A 17,714-nucleotide genomic window follows, 5' to 3' on the forward strand; every position below is an offset into this window, starting at 1 on the left:
CAATTCAATTCCACGACCTACGTCGCTCTTTGTTGGCGTTGTGACTTTGTAAAGAGACATTCCAATGATTTATGCCTTCCAAAGATTTCTACTTTTTGTTGCGATCTGGGTGTTGGGCTTAAGTCTATCGTACAGGACATGTTTGTGGTTCAAGGACGAGGGAAATCCAGAGACTTGAGACCATAATCCAAGCTGAAACTTCCAGTGCAGTACTGAGGGAGTGCTGCACTGTCGGAGGTGCCGCCTTTCGGATGAGACGTTAAATCGAGGGCCCCGTCTGCCCCTCTCAGGTGGGAGGTAAAAGATCCCACGGCCAATATTTCAATATCAATGATCAAACCCAACATTGATCAATATCAATGATCAAACCCAACATTGATCAATATCAATGATCAAACCCAACATTGATCAATATCAATGATCAAACCCATCATTGATCAATATCAATGTTCAAACCCATCATTGATCAATATCAATGATCAAACCCATCATTGATCAATATCAATAATCAAACCCAACATTGATCAATATCAATGATCAAACCCATCATTGATCAATATCAATGATCAAACCCAACATTGATCAATATCAATGATCAAACCCAACATTGATCAATATCAATGATCAAACCCATCATTGATCAATATCAATGATCAAACCCATCATTGATCAATATCAATGATCAAACCCATCATTGATCAACATCAATGATCAAACCCAACATTGATCAATATCAATGATCAAACCCAACATTGATCAATATCAATGATCAAACCCAACATTGATCAATATCAATGATCAAACCCATCATTGATCAACATCAATGATCAAACTCATCATTGATCAATATCAATGATCAAACCCATCATTGATCAATATCAATGATCAAACCCAACATTGATCAATATCAATGATCAAACCCATCATTGATCAACATCAATGATCAAACTCATCATTGATCAATATCAATGATCAAACCCATCATTGATCAATATCAATGATCAAACCCTGCACGGTTGGGCCTCAATTGCAGATCCAATGATCTAATTGGACTCAAACAAGCCAATCACAGATTGTGCCGATTGTCACACTGCTCATTTCCTTTTCTATTACAGAAGGATGAGGAAGAGACGCTGGGAATCGAAACTGACCGTTACAGGAATGTATTTCAAGCCGATAATATCTACGAAAACTGCAATCTTGACGAGGACTCTATTTATGCAAATGTATAATCTGAGCGAGAAGTAAAAACATGATCTCTGGGGACAACACAGAAGGCGAGAATCGAAACTCCCCTTTACCTTTCTAGAAACCACAGGACTTCACCCCAAAAATACAAGTTTTAAACTTCTTGACATAATCGAATGTAATTTTTTAAAGCTGATGTTATTTCACAAAGTTTGAGTGATAATGGAGCCGAGATCATTCTCACTGGGTTTCATTTTGTCCGTCCTCCTTCAGGAATGTCTCTCACTGTTGGAGACATCCTTCTCTCCATTGTGATTATAAATATCTTTCAGTATCGTTCGATATTCCACCAGGACATAACGGACAGTCTCAATCCCGTCTGTGTGTTTCAGTCACTTTTCTTCTTGTCATTTCACTTTCCTGTCTGTGAATGTTGACAGAATGGTCGTTACCAAGTGTAGAGTTCAGGGGAAGCAGGGGTCGAAGATATTTGGACCAGGGCCGATAGATAGAATTTACTCCCCATTTTACACTCATGCTTTCTTCCGCTTATTATTATAAAATGCTTTGATTTGATATTATCATTCATAGTCACACAGCAAAACTTACAGCAATTTAAGAAGTCGGGACATGGAGCAGGTTGGAGCAGGGAATTTCACTGCAGTACAGACCGAGGAACTGGGAGACGCAAAACGGAGGGCACACTGCCACCACTGGTGGGAGAGTGTAATTACAGCGTGACGTTTACATAGGCAGTTCCCATTATAAATGTGGATGGAGGAATTTTTGATGGGAAATGTTGTTTGTAGCTGTACGATTTTTAATATATCATATACAGATGAAACAGCTTGGATTGCAGAATGAACTATTGTTACAATAAACAACTATTTTAATTTTTCAGTCATTTAAAAAATATTTAAAATACAATTAACACTCCCGCTCTTCCCCGATGGCTGAGTCGATGGATGTAATCAAGTGATGTGATACAAAATACAGAGACCAAGTTCTGAGTCTGTGTTCGGTTAAATGATCTCAATCAGGTACTTGGATCGAGGGGTGGGAAGATAAATCGGGCTCCTGCCCTTGATCTACAGCCGGTGGCTCCCTCTGTTAAGTGCGGGCTGCGTGAAGACAGAATTGTGTTCGAGGGATCTGCCCCCCATGGTCAATCAGCGCATTTGTCCGCTGACTGGTGCAAAATGGCTGCACCTCTGGAACTGGACCCATGCATCAGTCAGTGCCTTAAGATCAGGAGAACTCTAACGTAACTAAGATTTACACAGAAAGTGGGTGGCTATTGTAGTCGAATATCGAGTGTTCACTGGAATGGACACATGTCGACTCCAGTTGAGAATGAACCTCAGGGGAGAACTTTCTCTGGTTGCTATGTGTGTGTGGCATCATTAACAGAGCAGTCCTGGAGTGCGGCAGAAGTGGTGCTGCAGAATTTCTCGCCATTAAGTTACTGGTGGCCCCAACTCCACACACAACAGCCCACATTTCTGCATTGGGTGGCACTAATTGGTGGCATGGCTCTGAGAGGTCACAAAGATTGGCTGTGGCACCAATAGAATTGGGTTGGCACCAGGATTGCTGTTCTTGGGGTCTTTGTTTTATTCATTCACGGGATGTGGGCGTCGCTGGCAAGCCCGGCATTTATTGCCCATCCCTAGTTGCCCCTTGAGAAGGTGGTGGTGAGCCGCCTTCTTGAACCGCTGCAGTCCGTGTGGTGACGGTTCTCCCACAGTGCTGTTCGGGAGGGAGTTCCAGGATTTTGACCCAGCGACGATGAAGGAACAGTCGATATATCCCCAAGTCGGGATGGTGTGTGACTTTGTGGGGAATGTGGAGTTGATGGTGTTCCCATGCACCTGCTGCCCTTGTCCTTCTGGGTTGAGTGGGGTTAAGGAACATTTCCGAAGCAGAATAGTGTGAGCACCTGAGGAAGGAGCAAGCCTCCGAAACCATGTGAATTTCAAATAAAATTGCTGGACTGTAACTTGGTGTAAAATTGTTTACAATTGTCAACCCCAGTCCATCACCGGCATCTCCGCATCACTGTTACATAGAAACAGGAGAAGGCCATTCAGCCCCTTGAGCCTGTTACACAGGAACAGGAGGAGGCCATTCAGCCCCTTGAGCCTGTTACAAAGGAACAGGAGGAGGCCATTCAGCCCCTCGATTAGCTCCCCCAAAACCGTTAGATCAGGGCTGATCTGTACCTCAACTCCATTTACCTGCCTTTGCTCCACACCCTTGATTCCCTTACCCCACAAAAATCTATCGATCTCAATTTCAATTGACTCCCAGCATCCACAGCGTTTTGGGGGAGGGAGTTCCAGATTTCCACTCCCCTTTGTGTGAAAAAATGCTTCCTGATTTCACTCCAGAGTGGCCTGGCGCTAATATTAAGATTGTGGCCCCTTGTTCTGGATTCCCGTTAGAGATTAGGATTGGGTTCCGCCAGGACCACTCGGCTCCAGACCTCATTACAGCCTTGGTCCAAAGATGGACAAAAGAGCTGAATTCCAGAGATGAGGTGAGAGTGACTGCCCTTGACATCAAGGCAGCATTTGACCGAGTGTGGCACCAAGGAGCCCTAGTGAAATTGAAGTCAATGGGAATCAGGGGAAAAACTCTCCAGTGGCTGGAGTCATACCTAGCACAAAGGAAGATGGTAGTGGTTGTTGGAGGCCAAACATCTCAGCCCCAGGACATTGTTGCAGGAGTTCCTCAGCGCAGTGTCCTAGGTCCAACCATCTTCTGCTGCTTCATCAATGACCTTCCCTCCATCATAAGGTCAGAAATGGGGATGTTCGCTGATGACTGCACAGTGTTCAGTTCCATTCGCAACCCCTCAGATAATGAAGCAGTCCGAGCCCGCATGCAGCAAGACCTGGACGACATCCAGGCTTGGTCTGATAAGTGGCAAGCAACATTCGCGCCAGACAAGTGCCAGGCAATGACCATCTCCAACAAGAGAGTCTAACCACCTCCCCTTGACATTCAATGGCATTACCATCACCGAATCCCCCAACATCAACATCCTGGGGGTAACCATTGACCAGAAACTTAACTGGACCAGCCATATAAATGCTGTGGCTACAAGAGCAGGTCAGAGGCTGGGTATTCTGCAGCAAGTGACTCACCTCCTGACTCCCCAAAGCCTTTCCACCATCCACAAGGCACAAGTCAGGAGTGTGATGGAATACTCTCCACTTGCCTGGATGAGTGCAGCTCCAACAACACTCAAGAAGCTCGACACCATTCAGGACAAAGCAGCCCGCTTGATTGGCACCCCATCCACCACCCTAAACATTCACTCCCTTCACCACCGGCGCACAGTGGCTGCAGTGTGTACCATCCACAGGATGCACTGCAGCAACTCGCCAAGGCTTCTTCGACAGCACCTCCCAAACCCGCGACCTCTACCACCTAGAAGGACAAGAGCAGCAGGTACATGGGAACAACACCACCTGCACGTTCCCCTCCAAGTCACACACCATCCCGACTTGGAAATATATCGGCCGTTCCTTCATCGTCGCTGGGTCAAAATCCTGGAACTCCCTTCCAAACAGCACTGTGGGAGAACCTTCACCACACGGACTGCAGCGGTTCAAGAAGGCGGCTCACCACCACCTTCTCAAGGGGCAATTAGGGACGGGCAATAAATGCCGGCCTCACCAGCGACGCCCACATCCCATGAACGAATAAAAAAAAGGGAAACTATTTTGCACGAAATAATGACTTATGCTCCAGTCCATTTCAGATTATTTCTGTAGTTAAAACAAAAACTAAAATTGGAAGTGTGCCAAAAAGTTAACCGTGTGATTGGACAAAGATTATATGCAGCCTGGTCACACATTGTTGATATTTAGTCTCCATTTATCGCCCCAACTGGAGCCTCAGTTCTCACTTAATAACCAAACAGCAGTGCATGCTGTGTCAGTTGTGGTTCATTGGGTGACACTCTCGTGCCTCTGAGTCAGAAGATCGTGGGTTCGAGCCCCCACTCCAGAGACATAAGCCCCGTCATCGCAGGCCGACACTCCCCAATGAGGTACTGAGGGAGTGCTGCACTGTCGGAGGGTGAGTACTGAGGGAGTGCTGCACTGTCGGTGGGTCAGTGCTGAGAGAGCGCTGCACTGTCGGAGGGTCAGTACTGAGGGAGCGCCGCACTGTCGGAGGGTCAGTACTGAGGGAGCGCCGCACTGTCGGAGGGTCAGTACTGAGGGAGTGCTGCACTGTCGGAGGTGCCGTCTTTTGGATGAGACATTAAACCGAGGCCCCGTCTGCCCTCTCAGGTGGGACGTAAAAGATCCCACGGCCATTATTCAAACAAGAGCAGGGGGAGTTCTTCCCAGTGTCCTGGGGCCAATATTTATCCCGCAATTTGCGCATTGTTGTAATGCGCAAATTGGCTGCCGCGTTTCCTGCATTACAACAATGACCACACCTCAAAAAGTACTTCATTGGCTGTAAATGCTTTGGGAGGTCTTGAGAAGAGCTATATAAATGCAAGTCTCTCTTTCTCTCCTTCCTTCTTTCTTTCTCTCCATCTTTCTTTCTCTCTTTCTTCCTTTATCTCTTTCCTTTCATTCTCTCTTGACTTTGTTTCTCTCCTTCCTTTCTTTCTCTCCTTTCTATCTTTCTTTCTTCCTTTCTCTCCATTCTAACTTTCTCTCTTTCATTCTTTCTCTCCTTTCTATCTTTCTCTCCTTCTCTCTTTCTTTCTCTCCTTCCCTCTTTCCTTCTTTCATGGATTCAAGCCCCAACCCATGTCTTTGAACCATTAGGGGACCCGCTGTAACCAGCCTTTTGAAGGTTGACAGCCTGATTACATGCTTACCAAGTACAGTGTAGTAACATGCAGACAGACAGTCTCTCCGTTAACACAGCTACTGCTCGAGAAACAAGCAAGACATTTCGAAGCTGGCACTCAAAGTGGCTTTACACATGATTTATTCACAACCGTGTTCTTGGAATTAAGATTGCACTCTCTCCTGTCTGTTTCTCTCTTTCCCTTCCTCTTTCCCTGTCTCATTCACCCTCTCCCTTCTCCTCTCATGCCCTCCCTCTCATCCTCTCTCTCTCTCTCTCCCCCTCTTTCACCAGTGTCTCACATTCCCCCTTTCCTCTGGTCTCCTGAGACTGTGACAGTGAACATGACTTAGAGTGAGTGGGTGTGAGTGGAGGAAAGTGAGAGAAGGACAGTGAGTGTGTAAATCAGAGTGTGCGGGAGAGATTAAGGATAATGAGGGTGAGTGGGTGAGTGAGATTAAGGATAATGGTGCATGGGTGGGTGTGAGAGTGTGGGAGAAGATTTATGAAACCTGAGAGGGTCTCTTTTAGTCTCATCCAAAAGACGGCACCTCTGACAGTGCGGCACTCCCTCGGTACTGGGAATGTCGGCCTGGATTATGGGCTCAAATTTGTGGAGTGGGGACTTGAAATCTCTGGATTAACGTCACAGCGTCAGAACACAAAGGGTTAACAGTTTGCTTAAACCAAAAGACAAAGGTCCTTCATTTGTGCAAAGTGGGATTTTCTCACTTGTTTCTCACTTCCTCATGTGACTCACAGTGACAGACCAACCATTTCTAATTAAATACACAGAGTCACAACTCAGGAAAAGGCCATTCGGACCAAGCAGTGCGTGCTGGCATTTACTCTCCACACGAGCAGTCGGACAGGTCCTGGGTAAGTAAAGCAACGATTGTAATTAACTTCCACGACCAATGTCGCTCTTTGTTGGTGTCGCGACTTTGTAAAGAGAGATTTATGCCGTCTAAAGATCTCTACTTTTTATTGAGATGGGGGTGTAGAGCTGAAGTCTGTCGAACACGACATCTTTCCAGTTCAAGGACTAGGGAAATCCAGGGATTTGAGCCCATAATCCAGGGCAACACTCCCAGAGTCAGTACAGAGGGAGCGCTGCACTGTCGGAGGGTCAGTACTGAGGGAGCGCTGCACTGTCGGAGGGTCAGTACTGAGGGAGCGCTGCACTGTCGGAGGGTCAGTACTGAGGGAGCGCTGCACTGTCGGAGGGTCAGTACTGAGGGAGTGCTGCACTGTTGGAGGGTCAGTACTGAGGGAGCGCCGCACTGTCGGAGGGCCAGTACTGAGGGAGCGCTGCCCTGTCGGAGGGTCAGTACTGAGGGAGCGCTGCACTATTGGAGGTGCCATCTTTCGGACGAGACGTTAAACCGAGGCCCCCGTCTGTCCCTCTCAGACGGACGTAAAAGATCCCACGGCCACTATTGGATGAAGAGCAGGGGGAGTTCTCCTGGCACTGTCGAAATGCAAGTTCTGTCTTTTTTTCTCTTTCTTAAAGCCTTGTAACTCACTGCAGACAACCCATCATCCCACATAGAATCAAATTAGTCCGTGAAGACATTGTCCAGAAGCAGTTTTAATATCTGCAGAGCTGTCGGGCAAGAGGTGAGTTCTCATTTACTTGTTTCTCTTTCAGACCTTGAGAGTGAGAAGTTGATGAACTATCTGAGAGTGGACAATGATCAGGAAACCTTACTTCCTCCTGTCACTTCTCCAAGGTAATATCATCGTCAGGTCGGAGATATTTATGGAAAATAGTCGGTGCAGAGGATCATTGTTATTGAGTTATGACGAGGGACCAAATTCAGCAGTGACTCAGTGTACTAACTCGCACCGAGTCCCGTTCACCCATCACCCCCTGTGCTCGTTGACCTACATTGGCTCCCGGTCCGGGAACACCTCGATTTTAAAACCATCATCCTCGTGTTCAAATCCGTCCATGGTATCCTCTCCTCCCTATCTCTGTAACCTCCTCCAGCCCCTACAACCCTCTGAGATCTCTGCGCTCCTCCATTTCTGGGCTCTTTCGCATCTGCAATTTCCTTTGCTCCACCATTGGCGGCCGTGCCTTCAGCTGCCTGGGCCCTAAGCTCTGGAATTCCCTCCCTAAACCTCTCCGCCTCTCTCTCCTCCTTTATGACGCTCCTTAAAACCTACCTCTTTGACCAAGCTTTTGGTCACCTGTCCTAATATCTCCTTATGTGGCCCGGTGTCAAATTGTGTCTGATAATCGCTCCTGTGAAGCATCTTGGGACGTTTTTTTTAATGACATGATGTAAATGCAAGTTGCTGACATTGTTTGACTGGCCAGCGATCAACGCTGTTTTTTATTCATTCATGGGATGTGGGCGTCGCTGGCAAGGCCGGCATTTATTGTCCATCCTTAGTTGTCCCTTGAGAAGGTGGTGGTGAGCCGCCTTCTTGAACCGCTGCAGTCCGTGTGGTGAAGGTTCTCCCACAGTGCTGTTAAGAAGGGAGTTCCAAGATATTGACCCAGTGACGATGGAGGAACGGCCGATATATCTCCAACTCGGGATGGTGTGTGACTCGGAGGGGAACCTGGAGGTGATGAACAACCTCCAACATTGCTGCTCTTGACCTTTTGGGTGGTAGAGGTCGCAGGGGAGGGAGATGCTGTCACTGTAACCTTGGGGAGTTCCATGTGTACCCTGTAGATGGTACACACTGGAGCCACAGTAGGCCAGTGATGGAAGGGGGGGATGGTGGATCTCGAGTCCAGTGGATCTACGAGCCATCCAGTGCTAAATATCGATATTTTTTCTCCTCAGCTGTATTGTCACAAGAGTGGAAGGCCGACACCCCACGAGATGTGAGAGCACAGAAAGGTTTGTGTGCGCTGATTCCATGCCATTACAGTTATCCATCGAATTTGGCAAACAAACAGCGAGATGGAGTCTGGTTTAACACTGAGAAAGAGAGACCATGGGCTCCCCTAGCCTTTCACTCCAAGGACCACGGACACGAGTCGGACCGATTCAGACATCGGACCGGTCTGTCTGGAGACCTGAAAGATGGCGACTGTTCCCTGATTATAAACAACATCACAGCGGAAGATGCAGGTCCTTATTTTTTCAGAGTAGAATTTGGCAACGGGGAAAACTTCAACTATTACCCAGCAACACAGCTTCACGTTTCCGGTAAGTGCTGTTTATAATTACTCATCAATTCACTTTCAACAGTCAATGGGAAATAATATAAACTATTAACACAAAACATTATAATAACGCAGCTTCTGATTATCAATAACCAGGCGATACCTTCCAGTTCAGTCTTAAAGCAACCGTTAATACTCACTTTATAAGCAATGATTAAATGCCTTGACTGTGTCCATTAATGTTATCAAGTTATCGGCACCCATCTATCTATCTAATCATACTGAAAAATCTTAAATATCGAAGAAAGAAGGAACTTGCATTTCTATCGTGCCTTTCACAAACTCAGGATGTCCCAAAGCGCTTTACAGTTAAATACTTTTGAAGTGTGTTCACTGTTGTAATGTAGGAAACACGGCAGCCAATTCGCACACAGCAAGATCCCACAAACAGCAATGTGATGGATGACCAGATCATCAGTGTTTTAGCGATGTTGCTTGAGTGATAAATATTGGCCCCAGGACACCGGGAGAACTTCTTGCTGTGGCCAGGATTTAATTTCACGTTTGCAGAGATCCCTGAGAAGGTTACAAGGCAGTGTTACCCGAGCTGGGATCTGCTCCTCCACTCCCACCCAGTATTGTCAATCCAAGGGTCTCAGAGTGAAAGTGCATCAATCACATTGACAGGCACTCCGCCCAGTCCGAAAACAGGGAAGTCCTTTCTCTTGTGGGACTGTGGTTTATATTTGAACTGATTCTCCAAGTTATATTTAACTAAAAGGATGTATTCTCTGCCAGATTTCACAGATAAACCCACAATATTCGCTCCTGAAATTATTGAGGGTAAATCTTGCAACATAACCTGCACCTTCAACACAACGTGCAGGGGAACAGCACCTGACTTAACCTGGGACAATCCCACTGATGTTCCTGGGTCTGTCTCAAACAGTGTAACTCAGCATGGTGGAACTCTGACATATTCTTCTGTTCTGACTCTGGTCCCATCACCCAAACACTACGGGCAGACTCTCACCTGTAGAGTCAGCTTCCCATCTGTTTCATCGCAACGGACCCTCGCACTAACTGTTCAATGTAAGTACCAACATCTTTCCTGAATTAATTTTTTGGGTGCTTTTCTCCAAGGGCACACTCTGTTGCTTCAAGGGGTCAGTGTTTCGTTCATCTAAAGATACAACACAAAGGACACCGACATCTTGGGTTTATACAGCGTCTTTAGCGTAGGGAAACATCCCAAGGCACTTCACAGAGGCAGCTGGAGAAAAAAGTACGGCAAGACAAAGAAGGAGATATTAGCTAAACTTTGATAAAACTCTGGTTAGGCTCCAGCTGGAGTATTGTGTCCAATTCTGGGCACCGCACTTTAGGAAGGATGTCAAGGCCTTGGAGAGGGTGCAGAGGAGATTTACCAGAATGGTATCAGGGATGAGGGACTTCAGTTATGTGGAGAGACTGGAGAAGCTGGGATTGTTCTCCTTAGAGCAGAGAAGGTTAAGGGGAGATTTAATGGAGGGGTTCAAAATCATGAAGGGTTTTGATAGAGTAAATAAGGAGAAACTGTTTCCAGTGGCAGGAGGGTCGGTAACCAGAGGACACAGATTTAAGGTAATTGGCAAAAGAACCAGAGGGGGAGATGAGGAGAATTTTTTTACGCAGCGAGTTGTGATGATCTGGAATGCGCTGCCTGAAAGGGCGGTGGAAGCAGATTGAATAATAACTTTCAAAAGGGGAATTGGATAAATACTTGAAAAGGACAAATTTACAGGGGCTACGGGGAAAGAGCAGGGGAATGGGATTAATTGGATAGATCTTTCGAAGAGCAGGCACATTATAAAAGTCGGTACAGGAACTTTTAATGAGGAAAGATGCCTGGAAATGCATGCAGACAAAAGATACAGGGAGATGAAGCATGGGCTCCTGCTGTACGCTGTGTTTGCTGCGACAGGTTGCTGTTCTCTGTAAAATCAATAAAAACTCTATTTGTCTTTAGACGCTCCGAGGAATCTCTCAATTACTTCTCTTGATACGATTAAAGATTCATCGATCAGTATAACAGAAGGGAATTCTACAGCCCTACACTGCTCTGTCGAAAGCTTCCCAGCTTCCAATCTGAGGTGGGAACATCTCGGAGTCACAGTGAACAGAAGCAGTTCCAACAACGAGGTGCGATTGGAGCTTCCTCACGTGACATCCAGGGTCGCTGGAGAGTATCGGTGTGTGGCGGAGAATGAACATGGGGCTGTGGAGAGTTCCATAACCATCACCGTGGAACGTGAGTCTGGAGATACTTCCACATCTCGCTAAATACAAACAAATTAATATCGACGGGTGACTGTGGATTTTACAAAGTGAGTTTGGGCGTAACTTTGTTCGTAACAGTAACGGGTCGGATTTTCTTCACGGAATTGGCTTGGTGATACTGATCGATATTTAAATCCCACCATACTCGGAATGGTGGGCGCTTCATTCACTTTGAGCAGAGAGAGCAGCGACTGGTCGAGTCGATCGGTCTGGATCCCATTATAATTTGGATCCAGAGTTCATGGAAATGGCAGCAGTTCTGTATCACTGAGGAATCATCAGGAGTTACATGTGCACAGATACACACACATGCCAATAGACACATACACACAAACATGTAAACAGTCACACACATGTACACAGGCACAGACACGTACAAACACACATGCACAGGCACACACGTGCACACACTCTCATTCACACACACACAGATACACACACACACACACCCAAGAGTTGCTATTCTCACCCCTTTTAATCCAGTTGCAACCGAGCCTGAACCTGGTCAGTCGGTCTTTGTTGCAGAGGGCTGGAGCTCAGGATCAGAGTGATGGAATATCGATCGCTTCCTCTGGGATCAGGGATCACTGTGATCACTCCTGGATTCCACAGTGAGATCACCAATCATAAAGCGACCTCTGGGGGGGACTGGGAATGTGGTTTTACATAAATATTACAAATTACATATAAATATTACATATATAGACATTGAATATAGATATAATAGATAAATATTATAGAAAATATTACATATTCAGATATTAAATATATAGAGATTACATATACAGATATTACATATTCAGATATTAAATATATAGAGATCACATATACAGATATTACATATTCAGATATTAAATATGTGGAGATTACATATATAAATATTACTTGTGTTGGGTAATCACTTCTCAAGGTCAGAATAAGTATAAGTTGATCAGAGCATCGTACTAAAACTGTGGTTGTTTTTACAGGGAGAGAAACACATGAATGGAAAGGAGCATTGCTTGGTGTTGGAATCACATTGAGTGGGACACTGGCCGGGTTCTTGATCTACATGTGCGTGCGAAAGTAAGTGTGAAGGTTTAACTTGTTTTTTTGAAAACTCTTGCTTCAATTTTCCCTCCTTAAAGGAAAGAAGGAACTTGCATTTCTATCGCGCCTTTCACAACCTCAGGACGCCGCAAAGCACTTTACAGCCAATGAAATACTTTCGAAGTGCAGTCACTGTTGTAAAGTAGGAAACGCGGCAGCCAATTTGCGCACAGCAAGATCCCACAAACAGCAATGTGATAATGACCAGGTCATCTGTTTTTGTAGTGATGTTGTTTGATGGATGAATATTGGCCCCAGGACACTGGGGAGAACTCCCCCTGCTCGTCTTCGAAATAGTGGCCGTGGGATCTTTTACACCCACCTGAGAGGGGCAGACGGGGGGCCTCGGTTTAACATCTCATCCCGAAGGACAGACAGTGCAGCGCCCCCTCAGTGCTAACACTGGGGAGTGTCGGCCTGGATTATAAAGCTGTTAGGGACATCCTGAGGTCACGAAAGGCGCTATATCAATGCAAGTCTTCATTATTTAGCTGACAGCCAGAACCAAATGATAGACTGACCCAGTACAGTACAGTAACATGCAGCCCAACGATCTCACTGCAAACACAGCGACTGCTAGAGAAACAAGCAAGATATTTTGAGGCGAGCACACAAATTGGACTTTGACGTGATTTATTTCCAGCCGTGTACTTGGAATTAAGATTACGCTCTCTCCTGCCTGTTTCTTTCTTTTCTTCCACTTTTTCTGTCTCATTCGTCCTCTCCTTTCTCCTCTTATGTTCTCCCTCTCTCTCGCTCTCTCTTTCTCCCTCCCTCTTTCACGTTCTCCAGTGTCTCACATTTTCCAGGGAGTTCATGCTCTGGGGCCCAACTGTTCCTTCAGCACAGCCCTTGCTCTCTGGAATGAGCATTGAATCTAAACTCGACTTCAGCGGCTGCCCAGCTTTACACTGGAATAACGTCACAGTGCCAGGACACAAAGGGTTAAAAGTTTGCTTAAAACACGAGACAAAGGCCCTTCATTTGTGCAAAGTGCTATTTTCTCACTTCTCCCCCACTTCCTCATGTGACTCACAGTGACAGGCCAACCATTTCTAATTAAATACACAGGGGCCGCAACACAGGAAAAGGCCATTCAGCCCAAGCAGCGCGTGCTGGCATTTACTCTCCACACGAGCAGTCGGACAAGCCCTGGGTAAGTAAAGCAACGATTGCAATTCACTTCCACGACCTACGTCGCTCTTTGTTGGCGTTGTGACTTTGTAAAGAGACATTCCAATGATTTATGCCTTCCAAAGATTTCTACTTTTTGTTGCGATCTGGGTGTAGGGCTTAAGTCTATCGTACAGGACATGTTTGTGGTTCAAGGACGAGGGAAATCCAGGGACTTGAGACCATAATCCAAGCTGAAACTTCCAGTGCAGTACTGAGGGAGTGCTGCACTGTCGGAGGTGCCGCCTTTCGGATGAGACGTTAAATCGAGGGCCCCGTCTGCCCCTCTCAGGTGGGAGGTAAAAGATCCCACGGCCAATATTTCAATATCAATGATCAAACCCAACATTGATCAATATCAATGATCAAACCCAACATTGATCAATATCAATGATCAAACCCATCATTGATCAATATCAATGTTCAAACCCATCATTGATCAATATCAATGTTCAAACCCATCATTGATCAATATCAATGTTCAAACCCATCATTGATCAATATCAATGATCAAACCCAACATTGATCAATATCAATGATCAAACCCATCATTGATCAATATCAATGTTCAAACCCATCATTGATCAATATCAATGTTCAAACCCATCATTGATCAATATCAATGTTCAAACCCATCATTGATCAATATCAATGATCAAACCCAACATTGATCAATATCAATGATCAAACCCAACATTGATCAATATCAATGATCAAACCCATCATTGATCAATATCAATGATCAAACCCATCATTGATCAACATCAATGATCAAACCCAACATTGATCAATATCAATGATCAAACCCATCATTGATCAATATCAATGATCAAACCCTGCACGGTTGGGCCTCAATTGCAGATCCAATGATCTAATTGGACTCAAACAAGCCAATCACAGATTGTGCCGATTGTCACACTGCTCATTTCCTTTTCTATTACAGAAGGATGAGGAAGAGACGCTGGGAATCGAAACTGACCGTTACAGGAATGTATTTCAAGCCGATAATATCTACGAAAACTGCAATCTTGACGAGGACTCTATTTATGCAAATGTATAATCTGAGCGAGAAGTAAAAACATGATCTCTGGGGACAACACAGAAGGCGAGAATCGAAACTCCCCTTTACCTTTCTAGAAACCACAGGACTTCACCCCAAAAAATACAAGTTTTAGACTTCTTGACATAATCGAATGTAATTTTTTAAAGCTGATGTTATTTCACAAAGTTTGAGTGATAATGGAGCCGAGATCATTCTCACTGGGTTTCATTTTGTCCGTCCTCCTTCAGGAATGTCTCTCACTGTTGGAGACATCCTTCTCTCCATTGTGATTATAAATATCTTTCAGTATCGTTCGATATTCCACCAGGACATAACGGACAGTCTCAATCCCGTCTGTGTGTTTCAGTCACTTTTCTTCTTGTCATTTCACTTTCCTGTCTGTGAATGTTGACAGAATGGTCGTTACCAAGTGTAGAGTTCAGGGGAAGCAGGGGTCGAAGATATTTGGACCAGGGCCGATAGATGGAATTTACTCCCCATTTTACACTCATGCTTTCTTCCGCTTATTATTATAAAATGCTTTGATTTTATATTATCATTCATAGTCACACAGCAAAACTTACAGCAATTTAGGATGTCGGGACATGGAGCAGGTTGGAGCAGGGAATTTCTCTGCAGTACAGACCGAGGAACTGGGAGACGCAAAACGGAGGGCACACCGCCACCACTGGTGGGAGAGTGTAATTACAGTGTGACGTTTACATAGGCAGTTCCCATTATAAATGTGGATGGAGGAATTTTTGATGGGAAATGTTGTTTGTAGCTGTACGATTTTTAACATATATACAGATGAAACAGCTTGGATTGCAGAATGAACTATTGTTACAATAAACAACTATTTTAATTTTTCAGTCGTTTAAAAGATATTTAAAATACACTTAGCACTCCCTCCCGCTCTTCCCCGATGGCTTAGTCGATGGATGTAATCAAGTGATGTGATACAAAATACAGAGACCAAGTTCTGAGTCTCTGTGTTAAATGATCTCAATCAGGTACTTGGATCGAGGGATGGGAAGATAAATCGGGCTCCTGCCCTTAATCTGCAGCCGGTGGCTCCCTCTGTTCAGTGCAGGCTGAGTGAAGACAGAATTGTGTTCGAGGGATCTACCCCCCATGGTCAATCAGCCCGTTTGTCCGCTGACTGGTGCAAAATGGCCACCTGGGTCAGGCACCGTGCTTTGCTGCACCGCTGGAACTGGACCCATGCATCAGTCAGTGCCTTAAGAACAGGAGAATTCTAACGTAACTAAGATTTACACAGAAACTGGGTGGCTATTGTAGTCGAATATCGAGTGTTCACTGGAATGGACACATGTCGACTCCAGTTGAGAATGAACCTCAGGGGAGAACTTTCTCTGGTTGCTATGTGTGTGTGGCATCATTAACAGAGCAGTCCTGGAGTGCGGCAGAAGTGGTGCTGCAGAATTTCTATCCATTAAGTTACTGGTGGCCCCAACTCCATACACAACAGCCCACATTTCTGCATTGGGTGGCACTAATTGGTGGCATGGCTCTGAGAGGTCACAAAGATTGGCTGTGGCACCAATAGAATTGGGTTGGCACCAGGATTGCTGTTCTTGGGGTCTTTGTTTTATTCATTCATGGGATGTGGGCGTCGCTGGCGAGGCCGGCATTTATTGCCCATCCCTAATTGCCCCTTGAGAAGGTGGTGGTGAGCCGCCTTCTTGAACCGCTGCAGTCCGTGTGGTGAAGGTTCTCCCACAGTGCTGTTAGGAAGGGAGTTCCAGGATTTTGACCCAGCGACGATGAAGGAACGGCGATATATTTCCAAGTCGGGATGGTGTGTGACTTGGAGGGGAACGTGCAGGTGGTGTTGTCCCCATGTGCCTGCTGCTCTTGTCCTTCTAGGTGGTAGAGGTCGCGGGTTCGGGACGTGCTGTCGAAGAAGCCTTGGCGAGTTGCTGCAGTGCATCCTGTGGATGGTACACACTGCAGCCACTGTGCGCCGGTGCTGAAGGGAGTGAATGTTTCGGGTGGTGGATGGGGTGCCAATCAAGCGGGCTGCTTTGTCCTGAATGGTGTCGAGCTTCTTGAGTGTTGTTGGAGCTGCACTCATCCAGGCAAGTGGAGAGTATTCCATCACACTCCTGACTTGTGCCTTGTAGATGGTGGAAAGTCTTTGGGGAGTCAGGAGGTGAGTCACTCGCCGCAGAATACCCAGCCTCTGACCTGCTCTTGCAGCCACAGCATTTATATGGCTGGTCCAGTTAAGTTTCTGGTCAATGGTTACCCCCAGGATGTTGATGTTGGGGGATTCGGTGATGGTAATGCCGTTGAATGTCAAGGGGAGGTGGTTAGACTCTCTTGTTGGATATGGCCATTGCCTGGCACTTGTCTGGCGCGAATGTTGCTTGCCACTTATGAGCCCAAGCCTGGATGTCGTCCAGGTCTTGCTGCATGCGGGCTCGGACTGCTTCATTATCTGAGGGGCTGCGAATGGAACTGAACACTGTGCAATCATCAGTGAACATCCCCATTTCTGACCTTATGATGGAGGGAAGGTCATTGATGAAGCAGCTGAAGATGGTTGGGCCTAGGACACTGCCCTGAGGAACTCCTGCAACAATGTCCTGGGGCTGAGATGTTTGGCCTCCAACAACCACTACCATCTTCCTTTGTGCTTGGTATGACTCCAGCCACTGGAGAGTTTTCCCCCTGATTCCCATTGACTTCAATTTCACGAGGGCTCCTTGGTGCCACACTCGGTCAAATGCTGCCTTGATGTCAAGGGCAGTCACTCTCACCTCACCTCTGGAATTCAGCTCTTTTGTCCATCTTTGGACCAAGGCTGTAATGAGGTCTGGAGCCGAGTGGTCCTGGCGGAACCCAATCCTAATCTCCAACGGGAATCCAGAACAAGGGGCCACAATCTTAATATTAGAGCCAGGCTGTTCTGGAGTGAACTCAGGA

General features: G+C 46.0%; 1 protein-coding gene across 1 annotated transcript in view; it reads left to right on the top strand.

Annotated features, from left to right (window-relative positions):
- The window catches only part of LOC137306152 (sialic acid-binding Ig-like lectin 13), a 33,110-nt gene extending 17,476 nt beyond the window's left edge, over positions 1-15,634 (top strand). The window contains exons 6-9 of the mRNA XM_067975211.1: positions 11,148-11,429; positions 12,427-12,523; positions 13,619-13,703; positions 14,664-15,634. Coding sequence (XP_067831312.1) covers positions 11,148-11,429; positions 12,427-12,523; positions 13,619-13,703; positions 14,664-14,780 — 581 coding nt within the window. The 3' untranslated portion in view covers positions 14,781-15,634. The remainder of the gene's footprint in view (positions 1-11,147; positions 11,430-12,426; positions 12,524-13,618; positions 13,704-14,663) is intronic.
- The last annotated feature ends 2,080 nt before the right edge of the window (positions 15,635-17,714 follow it).

Source organism: Heptranchias perlo, chromosome 42, assembly GCF_035084215.1.
Source record: "Heptranchias perlo isolate sHepPer1 chromosome 42, sHepPer1.hap1, whole genome shotgun sequence".
NCBI lineage: Eukaryota > Metazoa > Chordata > Chondrichthyes > Hexanchiformes > Hexanchidae > Heptranchias > Heptranchias perlo.